Source organism: Chroicocephalus ridibundus, chromosome 3 (assembly GCF_963924245.1).
Source record: "Chroicocephalus ridibundus chromosome 3, bChrRid1.1, whole genome shotgun sequence".
Classification (NCBI taxonomy): domain Eukaryota; kingdom Metazoa; phylum Chordata; class Aves; order Charadriiformes; family Laridae; genus Chroicocephalus; species Chroicocephalus ridibundus.
In genome coordinates, this window is record NC_086286.1 from 77,813,089 (window position 1) to 77,840,729 (window position 27,641).

The following is a 27,641-nucleotide window of genomic DNA, read 5'->3' on the forward strand; positions in this document are numbered from 1 at the left end:
GGATGTCTGTTTGGACTCATTATCCTGGGTTTTACGTACATCGAGACTAAATTTTAGAGGTAGTCCAACATGTATCTGCCAAGCCCTTGCTGCAGGTGGCAGTTGACAAGTGCTCTGGGTTTAACCAAGCAGTACCAGTGATTTGGCATTTCTTGACTTTGGAGTACAGTATATCAAGTGGTTGAAATCTGATGCTGAATGCCTGGTAGGTAATATGCAAAATATTATTCAAAGTTTTGTAGGTAACAATAGCAGCATTTTGCATGTGTAAATGCCGCTGGTGGTTCCTTATTTCAAAAAACATTTGAGAACTATGCCAAAGTTTCTTGGTGACTGAATTCACTTTTCAGTACTAGGTAGCACCTTGCTAATCTGTCACTTCTCCAGAACAGTATTTAACCCAGCCGTGTCCTGTCTTGCTCCTGGTAAATCTCTGCATTACTAATTTGCCACTATAATTAGTGTACTTTATTAAGCCAGGGACAGTTCTTTTAATCTAATTCCAGAGTGATTCTGTTACAAAGTAGACAAATGTCCAAAGCCACTAGTGCCCAGGAATCCCTGATGTAATAAGGCTTTTAGGTACGATACTTGCTGGTGTTACCAGACTGGAACCTATAAAGCCCACCTTAAAATAGGCAGTAGTCACTCCAGCCTGGCAGTGCTATCCAACAGTTTTGACAAGAGGAGTTCTTCACATGAGACACATTCATGTTATCCCTCAGGTAGCTGATAATAAATGATTAAACACTTCCATGAGTTCCAGTGAGAGAACTTAATGGTAAACATCAGGCTTGGAGTAATCTGCCGGTCAAGTCTACCACTTGGACATGATGTGTTAAAAGCAGAATGATTGGTAGAATGCTTTTGAGGAACACTTTCTTTTTTACATCCTAGATTTGCTATCGAACGTGAGTTTATATGAAAATGGAGAGATTTGACAAATAACACTGTTGCACAGCATAGCAGTTGTGTAATGTTACAGATTTCTACTAGGTTTGTGGTTGTCATAAGTGCTTTTCTTGCTTGTCAGGATGTACATGTTTTTATTTAGCCATTTGATTCTTAATAAAATATGTGCATTATTCAAATCACTGGAACACCCTGCAAATAAAGACATCTTTTCCTTCATGAATAGAATATGGAAAACTATTATGTCAAAGCTGAGAGTCCTTATCAGTGTAGTTGAGTGACTCCTTTCAGATTCTCTGTGGGTTTAATTTTTTATCTACTGTACTCAGATGAACTTTATAAATAACCTGAGGTGTGATCATCACAGAACTTGTTTCCCTAGGCTGTCGTTAATGTTGGTGAATTAAGATACTGGCCTTGATGTCCATTCTTCAAGGGTTTTGAGGGCTTCAGTCTAGCCAACTCTGTGGAGTGAACACTTTTTTAGTTGTGTCCACTGTTGCTTTAGTTCATTGCCTCACTCTCTGAGGAACAAAACCTTGGTACTTTCTTTGAGCACGGGTTTCATCCTACGTTATCATTATTATTATTATTATTATTATTATGCTAGTGGATAGTGCCAAAAACTTGCTTTCTTCAAAAATAAGAGCCGTTCTCTCTGTCTGTTCTCAATAACTTATTTGGAGCTTTTTCTACAAAGGTAAGATGGATTTGTATTACAGTTTTTCAGCAGTGTGCATCTCAAGTAGTCTAGCCATGGCAGCTCAGTGTTGTGGAACTCTGATTTATCTTGCTGCTTAAGAGAGTAAACCTTTGTTCTCTTGCAGCTGGGTTGCTTCCGTTCCTATGCCACCTCACTTAACCCCGCCTTTCATATGTCTATATTACAAGTTGTCCTTTGTGAACAATTTTACCTACATTCTCTTTTACAAAATGAAATGTAGATGCTTCGGCTGGGACTTGCTAAGTCGTCTTTTCTAACCTTGTTCTAATACAGATATTCTCAAATCATGGTTTTGGCATTACATAAAATTATCTTTTTCTTCGCAGAATTGATGCATGGGATGTGAGACAGGTGGTTAGTCTGTTGTACAGGGCAATGTGCGTCAAACAGATCACTTCTGAGTATCTTCCAAGGTATAACAACTGCTAATGACCTGGAGTAGTTCATATTTACAACTAACTACAGCTGGGAGACTGGGCATGTTCTGACTTCTTCATGCTGTCTTCTTACTTGCTAATTGCAGCCCTGTAGCTGTTCAGCAAATGTGGCTTGATCTGGGAGAGTGGAAGACACAGTTACTTCCTATATTTTCCTGATGTGTTGTGCATGTTTGTTTCGGGTAAGCAAAACCAGCAAACCTAACAGCTGATCAAGCTATTGAGAGTACTCGGATGAAATCATTCTCAAAGAAGCACGTAATCATGTTAAATAACTGTACATAAGGACAGTTCTTCTGTACTTCTCCCTCTGACATTTTTGTTTTAATCAGAGAAAATTAAAATGTTAGAAGGGCCAGTTAAAGCTGCTCTGCTTTCGTATGCCTTTTGATCTTTTTCCTGAAGTGGGAACAAATGTCCCTTTGGCCTTTGGGGCTTACGTGGATGTTGCAGAAGCTTGTAGTGCTACTGCCCTGACTTCTGCTAGCACAAGTATCTAGCGACTCTTCTTTCTTTCTTTCTTTCTTATTATGTGATCAAAATGCAAGTTTCAGCTTGCCTGCAATTCCTTTTGCCCACTGTGCAGGCAGGCTCTGTTTGAATGCTTTGATGGATATGAGCACCCAAAGTGTGTGACATGAAATTTATGCATTTTGATCATGTTACGGACTAGTTTCTCAGCTGATGGTGTGACTGGGAAGGGAGGGTAGTGATGGTAATGGATTGTCCTTAAAGCGTGCATTAGGGCATAGGCAGTCCACTTCTGCTAAAAGGCTGAGCTGCTTTAGTTTAGGAGTTCTATCATCTGCTCTCTTAATTCTCGCAATAACTCCGAAACAGTACTGTTGACTGGAGGGATTAGTAGTCATATATTAATGCATAGCATCTTACAGTCGTTAAGGAATTCTACATCACAAGTGCTTCACAACTTCTGCCAGATTACTTTTGGATGTTTAGAACAAAGAAATATCCTGCTCTGCCTTCTTTTGCTGTGACTGAGTGAAACATACATTTACATACAGGGTGAAAATACACTTCCTGTATTAATGCAGCCACAAAATGTGACATCACAAATTTTAAAAGTATGTCTGACAAGAAATTATTCTGGAAACTTTGTTTTCTCTGCTTTTAAACTATATGCTTTCAAAACGTTAAGTGTCAGGCAATTTCTAAAATTGACTTTCAGAATGCCTATTCCTTTTTTCTTATCCCTCACTCCATTAAAAATCCAATTGCTGGGATTTCTGTTTTGTTTCTCAGTTTCATGTTATGCGTAACACAGGATTTTACTTACTAATAAAAATTCCACTATTATAATGTGATACAAGAGGAGAGTAAAGAAGATTCTTGAAAGCTGAGTCTGCTTTAGAGAGGTTGAGGTTATCACAGTAAACCCTATCAGCCTTACATAGGTGAATATTTCTTTCTTACCCCAGAAGTTACACATCAGCTGAGTAATTGAACTAGTAATACAAGTTGAGCTTTGTATAACTGTGATATATAGAAAGAGTCGATTATCAAATAACTAGATCTTCTTTCAGTCCTCTCTGTCTTTTCTCTTACAAGTGCCAGTAATTAGATATTCTAGGACTGGTTTAATTTCAGCTTACACTTCTAACACTGTTAATTTCCATCTTGTCCAGTTCTTTGCCTAAACAGTTAAGCTAACAAGTTGTAAGGTTACTGGGGTTTTTCTCTCCACTGGAGATTAAAATGAAAACAAAAAAAACCCCACAACAACGTGGACTTTTTTCAGTACTTTACCCCTTTATGGTTTAAAATTATTTTCTGATTTCCTTGTCAGGTCTCAATGTTCTCTCTAACAATGCAGGAATCTATTTCTGCATTACGCAAAATGCAGTTGGTATTTCAATTGACTGACATTATTTCTTCATAGGTGGACAAATAGATACAGGTGTAATAAAGTAGTTACAGCCTAACAATTTCAATTTTCTCTGTGTATAATATAGTGACCTAATAGTCTTACAAAGCAAAGTATTTGCTTGCCAGTGCCTTTTTTAGTCTTTATGAAGTTCACACACTATTGTGGACCTAATAAATAATTCTTGCTTTTGTAATCACAAATGAATGGGTTTGGTATCTTAAACAATGTCATATGGTACATTGATACACTTCAGAAATATTAGACCTCCAGTCTACTGACAGAATTGGACAGCAGTCAAAAGCTCACATTGTAGTATCGCTTCAGATAAGTAGCCCCCGTAATTTGTTGTGGTTTGTGTTCCTGAATCCCATTCCACACACACACACCCCTCTCCTGCCCCTTTCTTCTCAGTTTGCGGAGGAAAGGATTGTTCTTTTGGGGAAAGCAAGGAAAGCTGAGGGCCAGGAGGAAGTGAGACAGGAGAAATGTTGCACCTCTTTAGAGGTACTCCTTTGTTCAGTGTGGTGTGATGGTAAAGCAGGAGTCCACTGAAGCTGCCATGAAAGCAGCCCTTTACCTTCAGTTTGGGTTTGGGCTGTTTAAACCAGTTTAATTTCTGCAGTGCATATGAGAAGAACCACCTGGTATTCTGCTGCTTCAAAGTCAGGAAAAATATTTTAGAGCTTTCTTGCAGGAGGCATCCTAGCTAGCAGTGTTAATTAACTCTCTACTGAGTAAATCTACATGCTTTGCCCATAGATAACCCTCTTAAAGAAGAGGATGTGTCTAAACTAGCTTCAGTCATAACGTCGTGTTCCTAACTTCTGTGTACCATAGACCTCTGCAAAAGGAGTTTAGAAGTAAATATTTTTCAATTCTAGAAAACTACAGATTAGGAATGTGAAGAAGGGGTCAGTTTTGGTTTTTCTCCTGTCATGGTATCTATATAAATATGATGCCCTGAAGCCTTTTAGAAACTCCAAATATTTTTGTGGTTGAATTCTCTGATACTTCTTGAGAAGGCATTAGTTTTCTGCTGTTACATAAAATCATAAAATAGTTTGGGTTGGAAGGGACCTTTAAAGGCCATCTAATCCAAACCCCCCTGCAATGAGCAGGGCCATCTTCAACTAGATCGGGTGGCTCTGAGCCCTGTCCAAACTAACTTTGAATGTTTCCAGGGATGGGGCATCTACCATCTCTCTGGGCAACCTGTTCCAGTGTCTCACCACCCACAATGTAAAAGATTTCTCCCTTATATCTAGTCTAAATCTACCCTCTTTTAGTTTAAAATCATTACCCCTTGTCCTATTGCAACAGGCCCTACTAAAAATCTTGTCCCTATCTTTCTTATGAGCCCCCTTTAAGTATTGAAAGACCATAACAAGGTCTCCGTGGAGCCTTCTCTTCCCCAGGTTGAATAACCCCAACTCCCTCAGCCTGTCTTCATAGGAGAGGTGTTCCAGCCCTCTGATCATTTTCCTGGCCCTCCTCTGGATCTGCACCAACAGGCCTATGTCCTTCCTGTGCTGAGGACTCCAGAGCTGGATGCAGTACTCCAGGTGGAATCCCACCAGAGTGGAGTAGAGGGGCAGAATCACTTCCCTTGACCTGCTGGCCACGCTTCTTTTGATGCAGCCCAGGATGTGGTTGGCCTTCTCGGCTGCAAGCACACACTGATGGCTCATGTCCAGCTTTCTGTGCACCAGTGTGCCCAGGTTCTTCTCAGCAGGGCTGCTCGCAATCCCTTCATCCCCCAGCCTGTATTGATACCGGGGATTGCCCTGAACCAGGTGCAGGACCCTGCACTTGGCCTCATTGAACCTCATGAGGTTTACATGGGCCCACTTCTCAAGCCTGTTCAGGTTCCTCTGGATGTCCTCCTGTCTCTCAGGTATGTCAGCCATGCCACTCGGCTTGGTGTCTCCTGCAACATAAGTGAAGCAGTTTAATTTTACATTTCTTTCAGATTTCATGTTTCTGGATAGTTAAATACTTAATTTTCAAAGAAGGTGTTGGGCATATCCAGCTTTTAATTACATCATCTACTACCTCCTTGCGCTGTAGTGACTTCAATTCAAGGCTTATAGAGAGCATTGAAAATATTAACGAATTTTGTCTTGTATTCCATGCTGAGAATTTTGAGGCTCTGTTTATGTCAGGGAATGTAGGAATACAAGTAGATGCTGTAAGTTACCAGTTAATTAACTGAGACAAAGGGTCCTGAAGAATAGCATTATTTTAACCATGGGGAGCTTTGAGGAGAATTTCTGTTTGTCTAAAAATTTTCAAAGGGTAAACAGACTTCCATGTAAACCTGGGAGAAGATTTCTCTTTCTTAGCTTCCTCCATGGACTCCGTAAAATTAGTTCACTGACAGCAACAGGTGGAAGGCCGCTGACCTTAGCAGATCTGAAAAGGCCCAGCAGGAAGATGATCGGATCATTATACAACAAGCTTGAAGCTGTTTCTAGTATTTTAAGTCTTTGCCAAGCCAGTTACCCTTAGTTCTGCTTGAGTTTGGGGTGCTAATATTCTGTTTATATTCACCAGGCTATCCCTAAGTCCCCTAAACAAATTAAAAAAATCTGAAAAATAAAACATTTCTTGCTTCGCTACCCTTAGTTGGAAATGTTAAACTGTTTTGCATTGCACTGAACTGTGAATGAGAGAGAAACGTTCTTGCTGTTGTGTTTACTTGGGCGCAAAACCATGTGAATGCAGACGGTCCTATTGGCTGAGATTTCTACAGAATATTTCATCTAGTATTTGAGGATGAGAACACTATTGCAACTGCTGTAGTATTTAGAATTGTTTACTACTTCTTTCTCTTCTCTTCACAAAAGAAAAAGCTAATCCCTTTAAGTTGAAGAAAGCTAATCCCTTTAAATTGAAGATACAGATCTAATTGTATTTGAATATGGCCATTAATTTAAGGACTTGCAGGTGAGGATGAGAACTGGTAATTCTGTATTCAGGTACTCACCCCCATTCTCCCTGAAATACTTCAGATGTTATTCCAGTTAGAAAACAGTGATGATGCATGTTTCAAAATCAACATATTGATAAAATTAATCTGTGGTATTTACATTGTTACAGTTCTTTAATGTTGAAAGGTGTTGAGCCACAAAGTACCTGTGAGTTGGAGGTGGATGCAGTAGCTGCTGACATCTTAAATCAACTGGATATTGAAGGTGAAGTGTTAATAACTTTCCATGTAAAATGTTTTAGGACAGGAACTATATTGTCATCTTCTTTTAAGGCTCAGCTTAGTTAAGCCACAGTCCAGATTTACAGTGTTAGTGAATTGGTGATGTTGCAAATGTATGAAGTTTTAAAAAAAAGAAAATAAAAATTGCATGAACTCTGAAAGAAAACAGGTTATAAGAATAACCTATTGTCAGAGCAATAGCAAGAGATTTTTGTTAATGCATAATAGAAGGTTTCAGACCTGTAAGGACAGTAAGTGAAATGTCAACATGAAGTATGCATGTGTGTGTGCATCTATACATACACACACATACTTGGTGAGAAGACCAGCAAAAGCCAAAGATCTAGATAATAAATAGGAGATTCAGAAAAAAGGTAAAGTTACACCTTAACTTTTACATAACACTGAATCCTAGATTAAGGCAAGGATTGCAATTAAAAAAGTGAGTCAGAATCTAATTTGGGGGGAAGAATGCTTTGTCCCGTTGACAGACTTCCCTTCATGTATTTTTGCATATTTCAGCCCAGATTGGCAGAAACCCTGGTTTGCAAGCTATATGGGAAGATGAAAAGCAGCGACGGAGACAGAAATGTGAATCTTCCCAGATTAAACCACCTGAGTCACAAGGTAAAAGAAAACAAAAACAAAAAAAACCCCAACCCTGTGCAGCTGTTTATCGATAACTTTGAATGAGAAGCAAGCAGCAGCAGGTAGAATTTAAATTGGTCTATCAAGCTTGAGGGCTTTTTAGATGTACTGTTTTTTCAATTCCAAGCTTACCGATTGTCCAGTATTCCAATCTTAAAAGCAAGATACATAACCTTGCCTAAAACCGCCATGATTCAGATAGCTGCAAGGCATTCTAGGCAGAATGAATGAATGATAATGGCAGTTAAGATTGCATACTTTGTTATGGAAAATGTTTAAATGTTTAAATACTGGCAAAATTAAATCTCTTACCCTGAAGCTTTCCATGGTAGTTTATATACAAGGGCAGTTCCTTTGAATTTCTGTGGAGTTATAGCTAAGGTGATGTTAGATGAAAATTCTGAAAGGATGGACAAATCCCTGTATTTTTATGTAAAATCCGTTGCACGGGGAAGACTGTGCTCTGCAAATTAATTGCATAATGAACAGACCTATTCTCTGCAGAACCTAGATCATGTTTCTTTTAAAATATGAATTATATTTAGCAAGTAAGCCAGAGGATTGCAAGAAGGAAAGAGGGCAAGTTCCTGACTAAGGCAGACCGCTTTCTGACTGTCTCTTCCCTGAGTTTCTGTGTAATAATATTCAGGCTGCATAAACCAGACTTTTCAAACTTGTTCACTGATTGTTCTTTTCCTGGATGCTCACCTTGGTGTAATTGCATCATGATTTGTAAATGCTGTTGATACTCACAGTTGCAAATGAGATCAATGAGAGTATGTGAAGTATTTTAAAGTGTTTAAATACACTTGAAAAATCAGCCCTCAAATTTGACACTTAAAATTAGCAGACACTTCAACTTTGAACCATTTCCTAATACAATTAGTAATTTTAGCTCTTCTCTGTGTTCAGAGGTCAAAGTTAAACTGAATAACAAATATTTTTCAAATTTTAAAGACCGTGGATTTGTACCAGCAACAGAGAGTGAAAAATTTTTTCAGAAGAGACTTAAAGAAATCCTCAAGCAAAATGACTTCTCTGTGTAAGTGTTTAGCCATTTGCCATAAAGTATAATATTCTATGCAAACCTTAAATATGCATTTAAAAATTGGTTTTCAATTAACTAGAACGTTGTCAGGATCAGTGGACTACAGTAATGGATCAGAGGAGTTCTCTGCTGAGCTAACACTACATTCTGAGGTACTTTCTCCTGAAGCCTTTCAGTGTACGCCAGCTAATATGGTAGAAGTGCATAAAGATAAAAAGATAAACAAAGGTGAGTATTTTTAATAGCATAATTGTTTAGGCATAAATTTCTGTCATGCTTTGGCTGTTTATACTATTAGCAGAAGTAAGCCAAGGAAGATCTGATTGTCAGTTATGAAAAAATTAAGAGTAGTTTTGCTTTTATTTTCACCATTGTTAGAGTAAGCCTTTTTAAAATTGCAATAGCAAATAATAAAACATACTTGACTAGTAAAATCCATTTTAAAGTGGATTGCTTTCATAATGTATTGATATCTGTGACTCTTTGAAGTTTTATCCTTTCTCTTTTTGTTTTTCTCTTAAAGATTCCAATAGGTTGCATACTGATAAAGAGGAGGAAGCCGTTATTAATGAAGAAGCAATTTTAAACATTGTGGAGAATAGTCAGAGCTTTCAGCCTTTGTCTCAAAGACTGAGTCAGACTGCAGTTTTTAGTGAGTAAGACTGGAATGTCTTTTCTTCCAAGCTATTTTATTGTTCTACAGTCTTTGTTGCGTTCACTTACGTTACCAGTTGTGAAAATTAAGTAGTTTACCTCAGGAAGCTTGTCAAGCAGACTGAGAATTCCCAGACACATACCCTACCACCACCCACAAAAAACCAGCTTATATTTTCTAAAAATGTCGACAGGACAGTGTATTTGTACTGAGAGAATGACTATCCCCCAGTATCTCCAGGCAGCTGAGCTTCTAAAGGTAGCCCATGAGCATGTTTTCCACTATAATGTAAGAAAGCTGCAGTAACTGCAAGAATATCATGGATAGATGGTCAAAATCCCCTTTATTTTTATAGCTTTAGTCTTCTAACCCTAGGAGCATAAGGAAGATCAATACCCATAAGAGATTGCATTGAGCTGATCTGGCAAGAAAACAAGCTTAGTAGTGGAGTGAGAAGGTTGTGCTGAGAGGATGAGAAGTGGCTAAAATAATGTATAGGGTGCATCTTATGACTAGGCATTTGAATTGCTCTACCAAATATGAGTATTTGAAATGGAATGTTTTTTCCAGTGTCTAGGGAATCAAATGGAGATTTTATGACTTTTTCTTTCTTTTTTTGTCATCTTTTTTCCTCCTTTTCTTATCATGGGGCTACTAATTGCTGGTGTCTTGCGTGACCACGAGTAACAGGCTGCATCTTTGGGTCTCTTATGCTCTTTCACAACATGGACTAGTCTTTACTGTGCCTTTGCAGAGTCATAGTGTCACAGGGGCTGTGAAGTGCACTACTTCTGCTGGTGCTGTGAAGTACACAACAAGGTTTATATTAATAGGAAGTAAGGGTTGGAGTTTAATGATGGACCTCATGAAGGGCAAAAGAGCCAAGAACAAAAAGAATAATTGAAAGGGGGTTAATTCAGAACTCTGGCAAAGGGGATGGTTTCCATTCTAAACGGTTGCATGGTGTCTTGTGAAGCCTTTGTAAAATATGGAAAATGCCTTCCTCACCAATATTGAGACTTATTTTATATGATTCTCATGATCATTGTAAATCATATGATATTTCCTGAGGAAGGAAAGTAGAGATTGTAGTTCTTCAGACAGAGGAGGAGAGAAGTAACAAAGATGCCTATTAGACTGGAGATCATAAATTGGTTATGAGGTCAGATGGAAGGTAAACAGGAGGAGAGTGAGAAAAAAATTGTGACTTGGAAGGATGTTTAAGAAATAAAAATAAAGAATGAGAAGGCAAGTGCATGAGTTAGTGTAAGCTTGGGTCAAATAAAGGAAAATAAAAAATAAAATCTAAGGGAGGAGTGAAATCAGATAAACTTTCAGTGTTTAGAGGAAGGTAGGAAGAGAATAGGTTATAGTGAAAAGTGAGATGAAGTTAAGCATTATAGGAAAGGACAGAAGGAAAGATGACTAGCTGGTCTTAATCAGCATCAACTTTTATGACATGCAGTGACTGAAAGTCTTCCAAGTGATGCAGAGAAGCGCCCAATGAAGTTAGTGCAGCCATTGAAATGGTGAGAGCAAGAAAAGGCAGTGATGGTTCAGAAGCTGGCACTCACACTGAAATAGAAGTGGAGACTGAGGCTTTACTGAATGTGAGGAGGTAATAGGAGGGTGGAGAGAGAGAGAGAGAGAAGTGCTTCCGCTAAATCTACTACAATTAGAAGAGGAGGGCAGAAATTAAAAAAGAAGGTTGTCAAGAGCTAGAAAAGGTAACAAATCATAAAACTTAAAAAAATAAGACATAAGAAAAGCTTTGTTTCTGTAGCCTGCCTTGCTTTAGACAATAACAAACTAGTAGATTTTAAAATGTTGAGGGGATTTTTGGTTTTGTTTTGGTTTTGTTTTTTACTGGTAGACTATATCTAGTCATTTACAAGTAGAACAAAATATAGATTCTACTTGTATGGGCTTTTTCTGCAGTGGACAGTTGTGCTGATGAGGCCATGATTGATCTGTTGGCTGGACTGGAGAATGATGGATATCAGATGGGACATCACAAAACACTCTCTCATCATTGTTCTCTTGGAAGCTGTCGAAATTCTCAGAACAGTGATGATGAAGAAAATGAGCCACAATGCGAGAAAGAAGAAATGGAACTTAGCTTGTTAATGTCCCAAAGGTGGGACAGTAGCATTGAAGAGCCTGGGCCAAAAAGAAGGTATATATGTGATTTTATTTTCTTAATATGTTCTTTTCTGCCAGATCCTTCCTTCCTCCCTTCCGCCTTGTTTGCAAGTGTGCGATGTACCCAGTGAGCTGTAGAGAGGTCTCTGTTTACAGCATTGGAAAAATATATGCAGCACTTGGGATAGGATGCAGTTGTTCAGGTGATGTTGTGAATCGTCAGTTTTATGTGGAAGTTTAAAGATTAAATGTTTAGGTTTGGCTAGACCTAAGCTTCTAGTTGGCCATTTGAGGAAAAATTGTGTAGTTTTTTTGTCCTAGAGATCCAAATGCAAAAAACTGTAGTTGTAACCTCCTTTTAAGGTCACACCTTGCATGTAGTACAGATGTTAAGATGTATCTTGTACATCTCATGTGCCTGTAACTTTTACGGAAGTGAATATTTAAGAAGTATTCTTATGAAGGCTGACCCAGAAAGCCTAAGAAAAACACCCATTTGTTTCCATGCTCAAAGCTTAAATCAAAACATGAATGTTGCTCACTCTGCTGGACTGCTAAAGGTCAGTAGCTTGAATATTTTTAAGGCCAAGATTCTTGGAACACCTTCTCAGGTTGTAATGACCTTTTGTACAGTCTGCACTGACAGGCGTTGAAAGAAGCTATATCCAGTTTCTGTTCACCTCTGCTTTGGGCAGACCTTCTGGTATTTATAATTCTGTTTGAAAGATGAGAGACTTCACAGACACAACATTTTGATATTTGGGTTTTTTTACATCAGAAATCATAATTATACTATGATTCAGAGAGCAAGAGAGGGATAAAAATATTTAATCTTTTCTTTCCTGAAGGCATACAGAAAAGTTCTAACAGAATCAGAAGTTAGATCATTAGTGTCCTAGTTCTAGAGATAATTCATCTCTAAAGCTACTTTTCCTATCTGACCTTTGATTTTCTTTTCTTTTTTTTCCCCCTCACAGTAGTCTGAAAAGTTGGAATTTTCCTATAAAACACTTAATGTTAATCTTCAGTTTAGTGGTAGTTTCTGTGTAAAACCAGCCTATACCTTGCAGAATTTATTAGCTCAGGCACATCTCTGTATGGGCATGACTGTACAACTTCTGGAGTCAGGTAGGATCCTGAAGCAATTAACTGCTTTTATGCAATAAAGAATCCTATTTAAAAACTCATCAGACTCGATGAGATGGCTCACGCTCATATCTGCCTACATCTTAATCCCAGACAGAAAGCACTAGGGAGAAGGTACATACTGGGTGCCTCCACAGGGAGTCAACTCCTGTTCAGAGGGAATTACAAGCTTTGTTTCAGTATGATCTCTGCAGAATTTGGATTGTCTTCACAACAGAGCATGGGTATCTCTGCCCCCCGCATGATTCTGCTCATGCATAGAGAGCCAGTTTGAGTCTGACAATGGATCCAGCCTTATTCTGCTCAGACTCGTTCTGTCTGTACTTTTTCCTAACTCATCCTACTGTATCCATACTATCACTTTTCTGTTATTGGATATTCACCGATCTTACATTACCTCAGAAAATATATTGAGATAACGAGCAACAACAACACCCTACTGACTGAATTAAATGGCTTGTGTTTGATTTGTGCTGAACTGGAGAAGAAAGCCTGCTGAGACCTGGACTGGTTTATCATACTGTGTTACACAAATTTTCCAGGAATCTAAACTGATGAGCTTGAATGCAGAGAGATCCAAGTTATTATCTGCAGAAGTTGTCTCCAGCTTGACTGGCCTTACTAAAGTCGACAAAGATTTGCGTCATGCACAGGATTATAGCATAATTCAGGTTGGAAGAAACATCTAAATGCTATGTAGGCCAGTGCCCTGGTCAAAGCAACTTTGGGTCGATCCAGTTGCTCAGGGCCTTGTCTGGTCAAGGTTGGAGTATCTCCAAAGATGGAGATTGCACAGCCTATGTGGGCAACATGTTCCAGTGTTTGAACATCCTCGTAACGAAGAATGTTTTCCTTGTACACAACATTCCCTGAGGCAGCCCTGTGCTTATTGCCCTTTTCATATCACCGTGCACCTCTGAATCTGGTTTCATCATCTTTATACCCGCTTATTGGTTACATGACAAGTGCAAGAGCAAGCATCTCCTCGTAGTTTTTTCTCAAGACTGAATAAATCCTTTTCCCTTAGCCTTTCCTTATGCATCATGTGCTCCAGCCCCCAGTCACCCTGATGCTCCTCAGCTGGATTTGATCCAGTATTAGCAACAGCAACTTCAGAATGTTCAAGGAGGGATGGAAACAAACATCATTTTGATGGTTGTGCTTTAGTTAAGCCTGATGAGAGAGAATTGTTATAATATAGTAAAGATCCCTTAAAAAAAAAAAAGCAAACATCTGTTTGCTAAAAGCTAAACTAAAATAATTTTGCATGGTTGGTTTAGTCTTCAAATATCAAGCACTTTCAAGCAATTAAATTAAATTTCAGTAAATTGAAATAAAATTAGGCATCTAAATGCCTTCTCTAACTTCTTAAGCTAGTGAATCCTGCTAGTTTTGTCTGAAGTTTTTAAATGGTTGGCTGCCACTGTTGCCTCTTAAAATAGTAACATTGAATAATATTTTAAGTTTCTCAGTGAGAAATGTAACAATTTTTTGTTTGTTTCCCTTTGCTTCCCCAAATTGCACAACCACATAGCACCACTCCCCTTTGATTTTGAGGTTCCCTGTGGTTGTTGGTATTTTCTAAGAGAAGTATTGTGCATTAATTAGTTCCTTCATTTTCTCTAGGTCAGCTGGCAAAAATACACATCGAAGTTCAACAGAAGAGGATTCATCTTCAGAGGAAGAAATGGAGTGGAGTGGTAACAATATGCTCCTAACTAATCTCTCTATACCTCAGTTAGATGGGACTGCAGATGAAAATGGTGGTAAGTAAACAGAAAAACAGCTTTAGAAGTTGAATTATTTCCTGGGTCATAGTTCGTTTCCAGATCAATTTGCTAATTCTCAAAAGTGCTAACCGTTTTAAATTCTTGTTTCAAGTGGAAGGAAGTGCTCTCAATGGATTGCAGAGGTAGACCGTTAACATCTTCCTTATAAGCCAACAATATTTTAATCTCAATGTCCTCAACGAATTACCAGAATCTGCTTTTCCTATCGTATTAATGATCAAAAAAAGGACATTGTTTTATTAGTTGTATGGAAAAGATAGTTACCTTGTTGCAAGGGGTATTTTTCTGTTACTATTTGTTATGCAAATATGGTGTCAAAATTAATAATTCTGTAGGATCATTTATCCTGCTAGGATTTCATTGTAAATAGTCAATGTATTATTGTGTGAATTTAGATGGTTCTTTGCTTTGCAAGTATTTGCCTCACACACTAAAATACAGTGAGCCTATGTTTCATTCAGCAGATTGCATGTTCACGTTTTGGGATTGCATGAGTTAAAAATATGCAATGACAAATCTGATGCAGAAGAAACTGCCTTTAAAAATCTATAAAAAAATTAAATTAATCTGTAGAGATATCTCTTGCCATGTCTTTATCACCTGCTGTCTTTGATCAAATAACCTTAGTTAATACAATGCACACTTTGAGGTTACGCAAATACAGAAATATTATTTTTTGTTTCATTAGACAATCTGTATATTTTCACATTTATAAAATTCTGTTGAGCAAAACAATGTAAAATGTATGGATCTTGTGGGGAAAAATATATATCTGTATCTAGGCTTTTCTTATGATTAGGTTCACTTTTCTTCGTGGTCTAATCAACAGTAATGGTTGTTCTTTGTTTAGAAATGTTGTATTAGTCATACTTCATTGCCTTTGAAATTTGTGGCTAACATAATTTTGTACAGAAGCTTCTTTCTTAATCCATAGTACAAACTGGTTAATGTAAATCTTGTTTGTGCTCCTGTGTGTACCTAATTTACTATTTATTGCATTTGCTCTTCGGGACAGCAATGTAATCCTTTACAAAATTTCTGTATTGGTTTGTGTCTCTTGAAGCTATTGGACAAAAATAACGAACATCATATATTAGTATATAGAATACATGTGTCTTAATGTATCTGTTAGCAATTCTGTGGTAGAGAAAGTGAGCCATGTGATCTTGTTGCATAGACAACCACAGCTATTCTTTTGTGTTCACTGTTTAAAGCATAGTTTGCTTTTTCCTTTGCTTTTATAGGTATAATGGTAGGGTTAATACGTGACTTGATGTACTACTAATATGATTTGGTTTTGCAAAATATACAATTGTCTTTTCCCTATTTGCAATACTTTGTAATTTAATGTAAAAAGGGATGCTTCTGGCTGATGAGACTGTATCTTAAATTGTTTAAATTTTAGAATATTTTAAGTATATGAAATATCATGTGCAGAAGAATGTCAGCTTAGAATGAGTTTATTACTATGAACTTTTACATCAACTTCTTATAATGGGAGATACAGTAAATTCAAAACAGATCTCAGTCCAGTTCCTCTGAATTAGAAAATGCTTATCCACACATGAATCGGTGTCCATAACATCTGGCTGACTGACAAGTACTTTTGCAATTTTTGTATCTGAATAGTCAGGTATCTTCCAAGTGTTTGTTGACACTTCACTAAACTCCCATTTTCTTGGTTTTCAGTTAATCATCCGCATTCTTTGTGTGGACTCCTACCCTCAAAGAATCATAGGCAGCATCTCCCACCTGTGTTTCACAGCTCAGGGACTCCGTGTATACATTAGAAAATGCTGTTAGAAACGGATTGAGACTTCCTTTTCTTTTTCTCACCCGGCAACAAATAAATTGCTAAACTGAAGGCGGCAAGAATCTAAAATAATCCCCAAATTGGTTGGGACTTAGAGTAAAGGCCCAAAGGATCCCCCGTCTAGCATGGCAGCGTGCAGCATGTGCTTCCAGGTCATACAGCATGTTTCGGAACTCCTCTCACCCTTCAGCGTTGCAGCTGAAGATGTGGACACATGAGCAAAATGTTGTGTGCCAGGAGCTCTGTGGTAACTGCCTCTTTGCAGAGGAATAAACTCCTTCAAATCACTTGGTGTTCATTGTGGTTGTGAGCAAGCACACGGTTGCTGCAAACCAGTTGTTAATTTGTTACTTACCACCTGCCTGTCCACACTTACCCTGCAGTAAATGTGGTGTGAGTGTCAGTGGAAGAGAGAAACAGTCCCAGGTATCATGTGATAAGTCTGTACAGGACAGTTACCACAACACACGCTGGTCACAGATCTGCGTGGGAACATTAATGCATGGATATGGATTCCTGATCTAACTAAATGGTGCGAGCTCCTTGCATAGACACCTGAATGGGTGGCAGATAGCTCTGCTTTACAAAAGTGCAGCAACTACCTATGCTTAGCACAGAAGATGGTTAATACAATGCCTTTACCATGTTGTAAGATAGTACTTTAGCTTTCTGTGCAATGACTTTTCTGTATGGGGAAATTCATCCAAATTCTTTGTTTTTCAGACCAATGAGTATGCATACTTTGGGATGCAAGCTTTTCTAGAAATCAGTCTGTTTGTATTTTGTTATCTGAAAGTGATTTTTAGAAGCCTTCTTTCAGAAAATGAACATGAAATCTTTGGCAATTGTATGCAAGTGTACCATTTAGGAGTAACTGACAGAATGGCTGAGACAAATACACTGACAACGTGATTTTGATAAAGCAACTCATGTACTCAGGGTCTGTAGTTGTCATGATCATAAATGCAATGTGATTTAGAAGAGGTTTGTTTCTTCTTTAGGTGGGAGGGCTTTCAGGAAAATATCATTAAAATGGTTAGTGCCTTAGGTTATTTTTTTTTTACAGGAAAACTAGAGTAAAATTGCTTGTCTTCCATTTCAGACAATCCTTTGAATAATGAAAGTTCTCGAACTCACTCCTCCGTCATTGCAACAAGCAAAATGTCTGTAAAGACCTCAATCTTTCACAAAGATGCTGCTACGCTAGAACCCCCATCTTCTGCTAAAATTACTTTTCAGTGTAAACACACAAGTGCCCTTTCTAACCACGTTTTGAATAATGAAGATTTAGTAGAAGACCTCTCGCAACCAAACACAGAAACAAGACCTGAACTTTCAGTCCATTCTCTTACAAAAGAAAGCACTTACTCAGCAAAGTACCCAGCTCCATTCAGCAATAGTACCCATGCAGAAAACTCTCACAAAGAGAGTAACAAGAAAGATACTCTCCCAGTTCCTTCATGTGAAAATAGTATTTTTGAGTACGAAGATGATATTTCACCAGTGAGCAGACAGATACCTAGTAGGAAGTATACTAGCATCAGGAAGGCTGAAAAGGACGTCTCTTTTATGCATGTGGGCCGCCACATTGGTGACAGCATGTTGAATAAAAACTTATATAACTTTTCTGATTTGAGCCACTCCAAAGGTAAAATGTCCTCTGAAGTGAGTGAAAAATCCAGCAGTGCAAGTATAAATAGTTTTTTTCCAGCAACAGTTTCAGAAAATTGTGAGTTGGTGTCTTGTTCAGGAGGCAGTCGAACTGTGGTACATTCACTTGAAAATAACACTGATGAAGGTGGCCTTAATAAGCTTAAAATTAGGTATGAAGAATTTCAGGAGCATAAGGCAGAAAAGCCAAGCCTCAGTCAACAAGCAGCGCATTACATGTTCTTTCCTAGTGTTGTTCTTTCTAATTGTCTTAGTCGACCACAGAAGTTAGCTCCCGTGACATATAAATTACAGCAAGGCAACAAACAGTCCAGGTTGAAGCTCAATAAAAAGAAACATAGTTTTATCAATCATCAAGAGCCTCCACGTGTAAATGATGTTGCATCAGTGAAGGAAAGCTGCTATACACAAGGTGATGCTTGTAGTAACATTCCTGATAAGGATAGTGCTTTACCTAGTGACTTAGTTCAAGTTCCTCTTGAGGCTTGTGAAAACAAAATGCCTACAAGTACTGCTAATTATACTGACTGCCAGTTTGCAGATGGATCTCTTGAAACGGAGCAGTCATTTGGATTATGTGGGAATAAATACACGCTCCGAACGAAACGGAAGGTAAATTATGAGACTGAAGACAGTGAATCAAGCTTTGTCACACACAACTCAAAAATTAATCTACCTCAACCAACAGAAAGTGTTGAAAGTATGGATGGGTCTCAGAAGTCTCGAAAGCGTAGAAAACTGTCTAAAAAATTGCCACCTGTTATTATTAAGTATATTATCATCAATAGATTTAGAGGGAGAAAAAATATGCTTGTTAAATTAGGGAAAGTAGATTCTAGTGAGGAAAGAGTAGTACTCACAGAGGAAAAGATGAACTTATATAAAAAGCTTGCACCTTTAAAGGACTTTTGGCCAAAAGTTCCTGACTCTCCTGCAACCAAATATCCTATTTATCCACTAACACCAAAGAAAAGTCACAAAAGGAAAGCAAAACATAAGTCAACCAAGAAAAAAGCTGGAAAACCACAAAAAACAGGTAGTAAAAACATTAAAAGAACTTTATCTTTCAGAAAAAGGACTCATACAATTCTTTCTCCTCCCTCACCATCCTATAATGCTGAAGCTGAAGACTGTGACTATAACTATAGTGATGTTATGTCTAAGTTAGGTTTTCTTTCTGAGAGAAGCACAAGCCCAGTAAACACATCTCCACCTCGCTGCTGGTCTCCCACTGATCCAAAAGCCGAAGAAATTTTGACCAACCTGGACAGAGAAGCTTTATTTAGTAGGGGGCCCAGTATGTACAACAGCAAGACTGTTAATTCTAGTGTAGGAAAAAATAGTCGAGCAAAAACTCAGGTTAAGAAATGTAAAAAGAAATTTGTTAGCCCCACTGTATCTACTAAGAAAAAGAAAAAGATTAATCAGGCTGATAAAACAGCAGATGATGGAAAGAAGAAACCTAGAACAAAACAAAGACAAAAAACAGCTGAAAAGGCATCCTCAAGAAAGCGCATTGTATTAAAAGATGAAAAAGGAAATACTCGCTCTACTGCAGAATTGAAATTTATGCTGAAACGTCAAGATCTGCCTGAGATTTCTTACAGCTCCGTCAACTCACAACCACTTCATAACCGGAAAGACAGTCCTCTTCCTGGCTATTCAGCAGGATATCTACCGTCAGCACAGGTCCCTGCAGCAGCTGATGCACAAGATCATTCATCAGACTGTTTTCATTCATTGATGGAAGTTGATAAGCCTGTAGATGCACAGGGTTTACCTGCTCCACGAGAAGACCCTCATGCATCTTTTGCATCTACTCCTGTGGCATCTGAAAAGGAAGTACCAAAAATGAGCTCTCAAAGGCCCAGGACTCAAAGTGCTATATTTAGAATGAAGGATTCTGCTCTCATTCAAAACATATTTGATCCATCTAATCACTCAACTCAGGTAACACAGAATGCGCGCATCTCTAAAGATAAGAATTCTGCAAAAGCAGAAGAGATAAAAAATTTGCAAAACAGATATTTACCACCAGCTGCGAAATTAAATGAAGCTCGTGATTCTTTGGACACAGCAAAGATGGATCAGTTACATGCTACTAGCTATTTGCATTGTAAAGACAGTAATCAACAGCAGATTTTTTGTTTACCAGAGGCATCCAAGCATTCTGATCCTTGTTCTTCTATTCTTAAGTCATCTGAGGAAAGCCCTGGGCCACTTCAGTTGCCTAAGAACTGTTTTGTAACGTCTCTGAAGAGTCCAGTGAAACAGTTACATTGGGATCAAAACCAGAGAGGATTTATTTTGGATATGTCACACTTTAAACCTGAAACAGTAAAACAAAGGTCTCTGTCAGAAACAACCGTGCAACCAAAACCCATCTCCCAGTATAAAAACAGGACTATAGTGGCCCCATCAGCATTCAGTGAAGGACAGTCTGGCCTAGCTGTTTTGAAAGAGTTACTCCAAAAGAGACAGCAGAAAGCTCAGAATGCAAATGTTACACAGGAACCATTACCGGCTAAAACACAGCTGAGCAGGAGTATACCGTGTCCTCTTGAACAGAATAAAGCAATCAAAAGGTCACGGTCAGTCGCAACGCCAAGAAAATCTCGTGCTCCCAGGAATACAAAGCCTAAAGAAAAAACACCAAAACTTTCAAAAATGGAGTCTTTAAGCCAGCATATCACTAGTCGCATTGATCACTCTGTGTCTGATGACAGCCCCATTTTTTTTTCAGACCCTGGTTTTGAAAGCTGCTACTCACTTGAAGACAGCTTGTCTCCAGACCACAATTACAACTTTGATATTAATACTATAGGACAAACTGGATTTTGTAGTTTTTATTCCGCAAGCCAGTTTGTCCCAGCAGATCAAAATTTGCCACAGAAATTCTTGAGTGATGCAGTTCAAGATCTTGGTTCTGGACAAACAACAGAAAATGACTTTCTGTGTCATAATGACCAAAAACCTGAGGAAGAAAAGCAGCGTTCGTCAAGCACAAGTAAATGGATAAGGTCTGGTGCCCTGAGCCCTGAGCTTTTTGAGAAAACCTCACTGGACAATAATGAGAACCACTGCCATAGCCAATGGAGGAAAAATGTTCATCCTTCAACTTCTAGATCTAGTTCTATTGATACCTCTTGTACGCAAGAGACTGAGGTCTGTTTAAATGAAAAATTCAAATTGAATAGAAATTCAGTAAATAAAGAGAGATTTCTTAACCTTCCTCAGCCAACCAGCTCAGACTGGATTCAAAGCCACATTAGAAAAGAAACCACTTTTGAACCCTGTCAACCACTTGATTCAGTTAATACCTCTTTTACATCCATATTGTCTTCTCCTGATGGTGAACTTATAGATGCAGCTTCTGAGGATTTAGAATTATATGTTTCAAGAAACAATGAGGCATTAACTCCAACTCCAGATAGTTCACCAAGATCAACCAGTTCTCCCTCACAATCAAAGAATGGAAGTTTTACACCTCGTACTGCTCACATTCTTAAGCCTCTCATGTCCCCACCTAGTCGTGAAGAAATCATGGCAACTTTGCTGGATCATGATCTTGCGGAAACGATTTATCAGGAACCATTTTGCAGCAATCCTTCAGATGCTCCAGAAAAGCCAAGGTACTGTGTGAAATGCATTTCTCTCTACATATGCTTGTGATTATATTAAATTTAATTTATTCCTGTAAACAATTTTATGCTGTTATGTGGCACAGATTCGTGGAAGATCCCATCTGATATACATACATTTGAAGCTGAAAATTACTGTACTTCCGGTGCAAATACCCATTTTCATTCATGACGCTTTGGGTTTTTTTATTGCCTGATGTTATTGTAGTAAGTGGGAATGTGCCTGCTTGGTGTGTAAAAGAAAGATGCTTCCCACAGGAGTTACATAGAAAGAAAACTAATTAGCAGGACCCTGCTTGTATATCATCTTGAGGACTGCCTGCAGTGCAGTATAGAGCAAGACAATAATTCAAACTATTTTCTTCACAGGGAGATTGGAGGGCGGCTTCTCACAGTGGAAACTAGGCTTCCAAATGACCTGCTTGAGTTTGAGGGAGACTTCTCTTTAGAAGGTCTACGTCTCTGGAAGACTGCATTTTCAGCAATGACAGAAAGTCCTAGACCAGGATCTCCTCCCCGATACGGTCACTCTACTGTTAACAAAAGAGAAAGTAATAGCCATAAAACTAGTGAAGACAAAAAAATAGTCATAATGCCATGCAAGTGTGCTCCAAGCCAACAGCAAGTTCAGATATGGCTTCATGCCAAAGAAGAGTATGAACATTTCAAGAAATTGCCTAAGAATCATCCTGCTGAGCTGGAAAAGGTAGCTGAGAATTTCAGCTCTGCAGTATCATCTGAAGAGAAATCTATAGAAGTAGTAAAAGCAGGTAAAGATTTAAATTTATCTAGCCTGGAAGATGAAAGACCCGTTGTGCCTACAAAGAATTCTCCTGCTTCTGTGGCAGAAACCACAAAAACACAAACCAAGGAAACCTGTGATAAGCCTATAAGCACTATAGAAACTTCTATAAATACTAAAAATGACATAGACTCTAATAAAACTCCATGTGAAAGCAAGACACTTATTCCTTCAACACTAGAACATGATAAGGAGGAGGAGGAGGAAGATTATTATGTCAGTTACAGTTCACCAGATTCTCCAGTACTTCCTCCTTGGCAGCAAGTAGCATCCCCAGATCCCAAGCAGTCCAGTTCAGAAGACACAGAGTGGAGAAGTCAGGATGTTGTTTTGTCTTCTGTGGAAGGAAATGATGTAGTACCTGTTGGAAGCGCACAAAACTCTCCATCTGCCCAAGAGAACGTTAGGACATCCTTTGACACGTCTCCATTTCCAGCTAATGAAGATCCTGGAAATTCTGAATGTGTTTGCCTGCATAGTACACCCATTGTGCAGAGAAAAAATCAAGATGGAGTACCTGAAGTTCTTGGGTTTACTCCTTTATCCACAGGTAAATCCATTAAGTGATTCTAATGATACGCACAAAACAAAATCTGAATATGATAAGGTATTATATTTCTTTTGACACGATGAGAAAAGAATTATATCTCCACAAAAATATATTTAAAACTGGTTTTGGAAAGGAAAAGGCCTGTGCATTATTGTTAATGTAACTATGACTTATGAAAAAAGTCTAGAAGCAGAACACCCGTTTGCTATTGTATTTGTTTATATATATAATATTTGTTTATAATGTTAACCAAATGCCTCTAGGTGTTTACAGCGTTCTGTTTAACGTTTAGACAATATTATTGAGGATAAACGGTTTTGCACTCATACATGTTTACAGAACCAAAAGCCCAGAAACTGAGCCACAAGAGGGGAATTAATACTGATGGTCTTCGAAGAGTACTTCTAACCACACAAATGAAGGTAAATTAAGATTTTTATGTATGGATGTATTTTTATTATGCCACACATATACATTTCCATTCTCTCTCTTCTTCTGTGTTCTCCTGTGTTGTTTTTTTCTTCTGCTGTTAAGATGTTGAAAACACATTTAAAATGGTAGGGTGCAATTGCTGTAGAATCAGTGTACATTCAAAGTTAGGAAGAAGAAATCAGTTTAATTTGCAGGGAGGAGAAAAAGTTACATATTGAGAGTATGTTCTGTGATTCAGGATGAGACACTAATGAAACACTAAAGAGACTCTGTGTAAGGATGTTGTTTTGCTCTTTTAGTTACAACATCCTTTTCAAATTCTATTGTGATTTCCCTTTTATATATATGTGTGTGTGTGTATACACACAGAGACATGTATGTTTATGTGTCTCTGTGCATATTAGTTTTCAGACAGTGTTCTAAGCATTTTCTGAAAACAACGTAAGCGGTGAATGGCACTGGTATTCTGACAGAGTAAAAAGGGAATAGATCACGTAAAATCATCACTTGCGTGTTTTCCCTAGTGTTTCTGCTACCCGTGTTGGTAACAGAACGGTGGGGTATGCACATTACCGAAATGACCCAATAGTCTTTTCTTTTGTTCTCAACATTTTTGACCCAGTTCAAGTGGGTGTTTAAGTGTACCCTTAATTCAGTGCCTAAAAAAGGGGTGACTGAAACAGAGGTTTTTGATGAATTGTTGCTCAAGAGAGAATAGAGATTTGATGGTTCCTCTGTACTCAGGCTTCTAGGAAAGCCAATATGTGTGGTTTGGGGTTTTTCTGTGTTTGTTTGGGGTTTTTAAGTATTTCAAACTGCCTCTTGCTTTACTGTGACATTTCATTAAAATTATTCCTAAAAGGCAGAAAGATACAACTGTTGTTCCCCTGTTGAAAAATGACTAGAGTGGGGATAGTGAAAGCTTTTTTTTTAGGTATTGTAGTGTAGCATTTGCTTTTTCATTGATAAATTTGTCTTTAATATATTGCATATGAATTTCACAACCTATAATTTTTTCAATATTATACTGTGCTGCTTTTTTTTTTTCCCCTCCCCCTTCCCGCAATAAGAATCAATTTGCTGCTCTCGGTGCTCCAAAGAAAGACACTTCTCAGATTGAAGGACCATCTTTAAATAACACTTATGGTTTTAAAGTCAGTGTGGAAAACCTGCAGGAAGCAAAATCTTTACATGAGGTAACTTACCATTATGTGTTATTTTATAAAACAATAGTTTATCAAACCAGTTTTATAATGGCAGAATTTAAAAATCTTTTCCTCCTTGGTCCCTGCCTGACTTAAAATGAGTCAGTGTGTGATGTCTGCAGCTTTAAGTAGTGGCTCTACTACTTTCAGCTTGATCTCCAAGTGCCTTTATTTAATAATATTAAACTAAATTTCATGGTATTTTTGTTGAGAAGGTGGTAAACCTTCCTTTAAAAAATAAAAATAAGGGAAAGATCAGAAGGAAGAAATAGTAAGTTTTATATAAAAACATTACTGGAAAAACTAGTTGAGCATAACTTTCATTAATTGTTTTCTTAAGAAACAAGGCATCTGCCTTCATTCAGTCGGGCCCTCCCTGTATCTTCACATGTTACTTTCTGAACCTCTTGGCCAGTTCCTACTACATTTAACAAAATGGTACATGTCTCAAAGAGTGCCTCCACATATTTCATGTAGATCGGTGGTTGGTCTGGGAAGAGAGTTCAAAATTGGTGAATACTGCTGTGTTTGGCTGCTAAATGGCCAGCCAGCATGTGTGTGCTCCCAGAGAGTCACCACGTCCATGGCTTGGAATTAGCTGTTGACCAATTTACAGATGACATGGGGAGATGGAAGTTTTATATACTGAGTAGATGACACAGGAGAAGCCACAAGAAAATAATGATTTTGCACGAAATGGAGATGGAGCTTGATAGTAAAATTTCATTTGAGTGATGGCCGTAGTGATTTATGATGCAAATCTAGAGGAAATCAGGCTGCCCCCAGGGCAGCTTACATACTCAGAAATGTTTGTAACTTTTCCCGTGTGATCCCTCCAACTTGCCCACTAGTCCACATTATCAACTATAGTATGCAAGACAACAGAGCAACAACATAGCATTGAAACAGTATTAAACACTATGGTATTTATTGTAGAGTCAAAACTGTACAATATATAGGGATTAGCATTTTCTTAATGCAAACCATTCTGCAAAAGCTGTAGCAACATGATGTGGAAGTTCATTAATGCAAGTGAAAGGAAAGTTTCTCCATATCTTCCTGTAAGTGACTTAGTCTTCATGTTTGTTTGCATGTCTTGGGTGAGGGAGGGAAAGGAAAATAAAGACCAACATTGACTCTTTTTTCTTGATCTGTCCAGAAATTTAGTTCAGTTCAATATGCAAATCTGTTTGAAAGCATTACAGGAGTTTACAATTGTTGAAGCTGAGCATTTCTGTTAGTTTGTATTTTCTGCTTTTGGTAGAAGATAATGCTCAGAAACAAAGAGTGAATTTTAATAACTGAGTATAAAAATGTATTAAGTGCATCATCTTTTCTTTTGCAAGATAATGCTTTTTGCAAAAAGTGAGATCCAGAGATGCATGTTTAATCATTTCTATTAATTTTCGCATGTGACCATTTAGTTTCAATATAATATGACCATATAAATGTCTGCAATGAATTCATTTGCACTAATAATCTCCTCTTAAATTTTTGAAGAAAGGTCCAAAATATACTAACTTACTGTATTTATTTGTCGGTAGGTCCAACACCTTACCCTCATCAGTATGGAGTTACATGCTCGAACCAGACGAGATTTGGAACCAGACCCAGAGTTTGATCCCATCTGTGCTTTATTCTATTGCATCTCATCAGACACAGCGCTGCCAAATACTGATAAAAAAGAAATCACTGGTGCTATAGTGGTTGATAGAGACAGGACACTCCCAAGCCAAGGTTCTTATTTCTTTTTTCTTAACATTTTACAAAAATGCTTATTTCATAGTAATCAAACAGTAGCAAGCAAAATATAATCGAGTATCTATATTACTATTTAGCTCATTTAATTTTGTCTTGTTGACTGTTGATGAATGGCCATATTAAACATAGAGAGAGTTTTCCTGCTTATATCTTCCAAAGAACTATTGCATGGGCTGTAAACCGCAGATAACATACACATGTGCAAAATATCTATGTTTGCATACTTGTGCACAAGCTCCTGCAGTGTTCTAAAAGTATAAATAGGAAAACCTGCCTTTAGTTTCCTACTGGAGTTGCTGGATAGCTACAAGTAGAAAATGTTAAAAGCAAGACAGGATGTTTTATATTTTACTTAAGGGTTATTTTTGTGGTTTTATCTGATCCTCTTAGGATCTAAACAGGGGCCCTTATTCTATTGTACCTTTTTGGCTTTGTTTAGACCAGTGATACTCAACCTGTGGCTCTAGAGCCGGATGTGGCTCTTCATGGCCCTACAGGCGGCTCTCGCAATGTAGGCGTCTGATCGGCGCTCCACTCTATCAGGCAGCGCGGGGAGCACTGAGCAAATGGACCAGCAGTGTGGGAGTCGCTGAAGTTCCCCCTCCCATAGGGGGAAAGAAAAGGAGCTGCTGGGATCCCCCCACAGGTAAGAGTAGAGATCACCTCCCACCCAGCAGCTGTGGGGCAGAATAGGGAAAAACTCGCCCTTTTGCCCCTTGTACCCCTTCACCCCACTCCTTCCTAGCAGCCAGAAGGGGTTGAAGACAGAATGCTGCTGGGAGAGAGGATGCTGATGTGTCATGTCGTGATGTATCAATATGTGATGATGTTGAGGCAGCATCATCACACATTGAAGTGTCATGATGGGAAAAAAAAAATCACACTGTTGATACTTGATTTTTAGGGTGCTCTACAACTCCATTTAATAAAGAAGTGGCTCTCCAGCTGTTAAAGGTTGAGTACCACTGGTTTAGGCTAGTAAAAAAAAAAAAAAAAAAAAAACCAAACCAAAACAAAAAGTCCTCTTTTCTTTCAGGGTTTCTTTGGCACTGTGAATGTGTATTAAACCACAAAATACTGTCTAAAATCTAAAGTGTGGACAAAAACCTACCAAAAATAAATTTAGCACTAAGGCAACAGCTCCTTCTTTTACCAGTTTATTTTACAA

The 27,641-nt window shown here is 38.2% G+C and overlaps 1 protein-coding gene across 1 annotated transcript in view; it reads left to right on the forward strand.

Moving 5' to 3' along the window:
• Window positions 1-27,641, forward strand: part of REV3L (REV3 like, DNA directed polymerase zeta catalytic subunit) — a 123,512-nt gene that overhangs the window by 60,019 nt on the left and 35,852 nt on the right. The window contains exons 6-17 of the mRNA XM_063329770.1: window positions 7,058-7,152; window positions 7,692-7,796; window positions 8,775-8,859; window positions 8,945-9,093; window positions 9,389-9,517; window positions 11,459-11,696; window positions 14,435-14,574; window positions 17,514-21,714; window positions 22,093-23,075; window positions 23,415-23,497; window positions 24,578-24,703; window positions 26,257-26,449. Coding sequence (XP_063185840.1) covers window positions 7,058-7,152; window positions 7,692-7,796; window positions 8,775-8,859; window positions 8,945-9,093; window positions 9,389-9,517; window positions 11,459-11,696; window positions 14,435-14,574; window positions 17,514-21,714; window positions 22,093-23,075; window positions 23,415-23,497; window positions 24,578-24,703; window positions 26,257-26,449 — 6,527 coding nt within the window. The remainder of the gene's footprint in view (window positions 1-7,057; window positions 7,153-7,691; window positions 7,797-8,774; window positions 8,860-8,944; window positions 9,094-9,388; window positions 9,518-11,458; window positions 11,697-14,434; window positions 14,575-17,513; window positions 21,715-22,092; window positions 23,076-23,414; window positions 23,498-24,577; window positions 24,704-26,256; window positions 26,450-27,641) is intronic.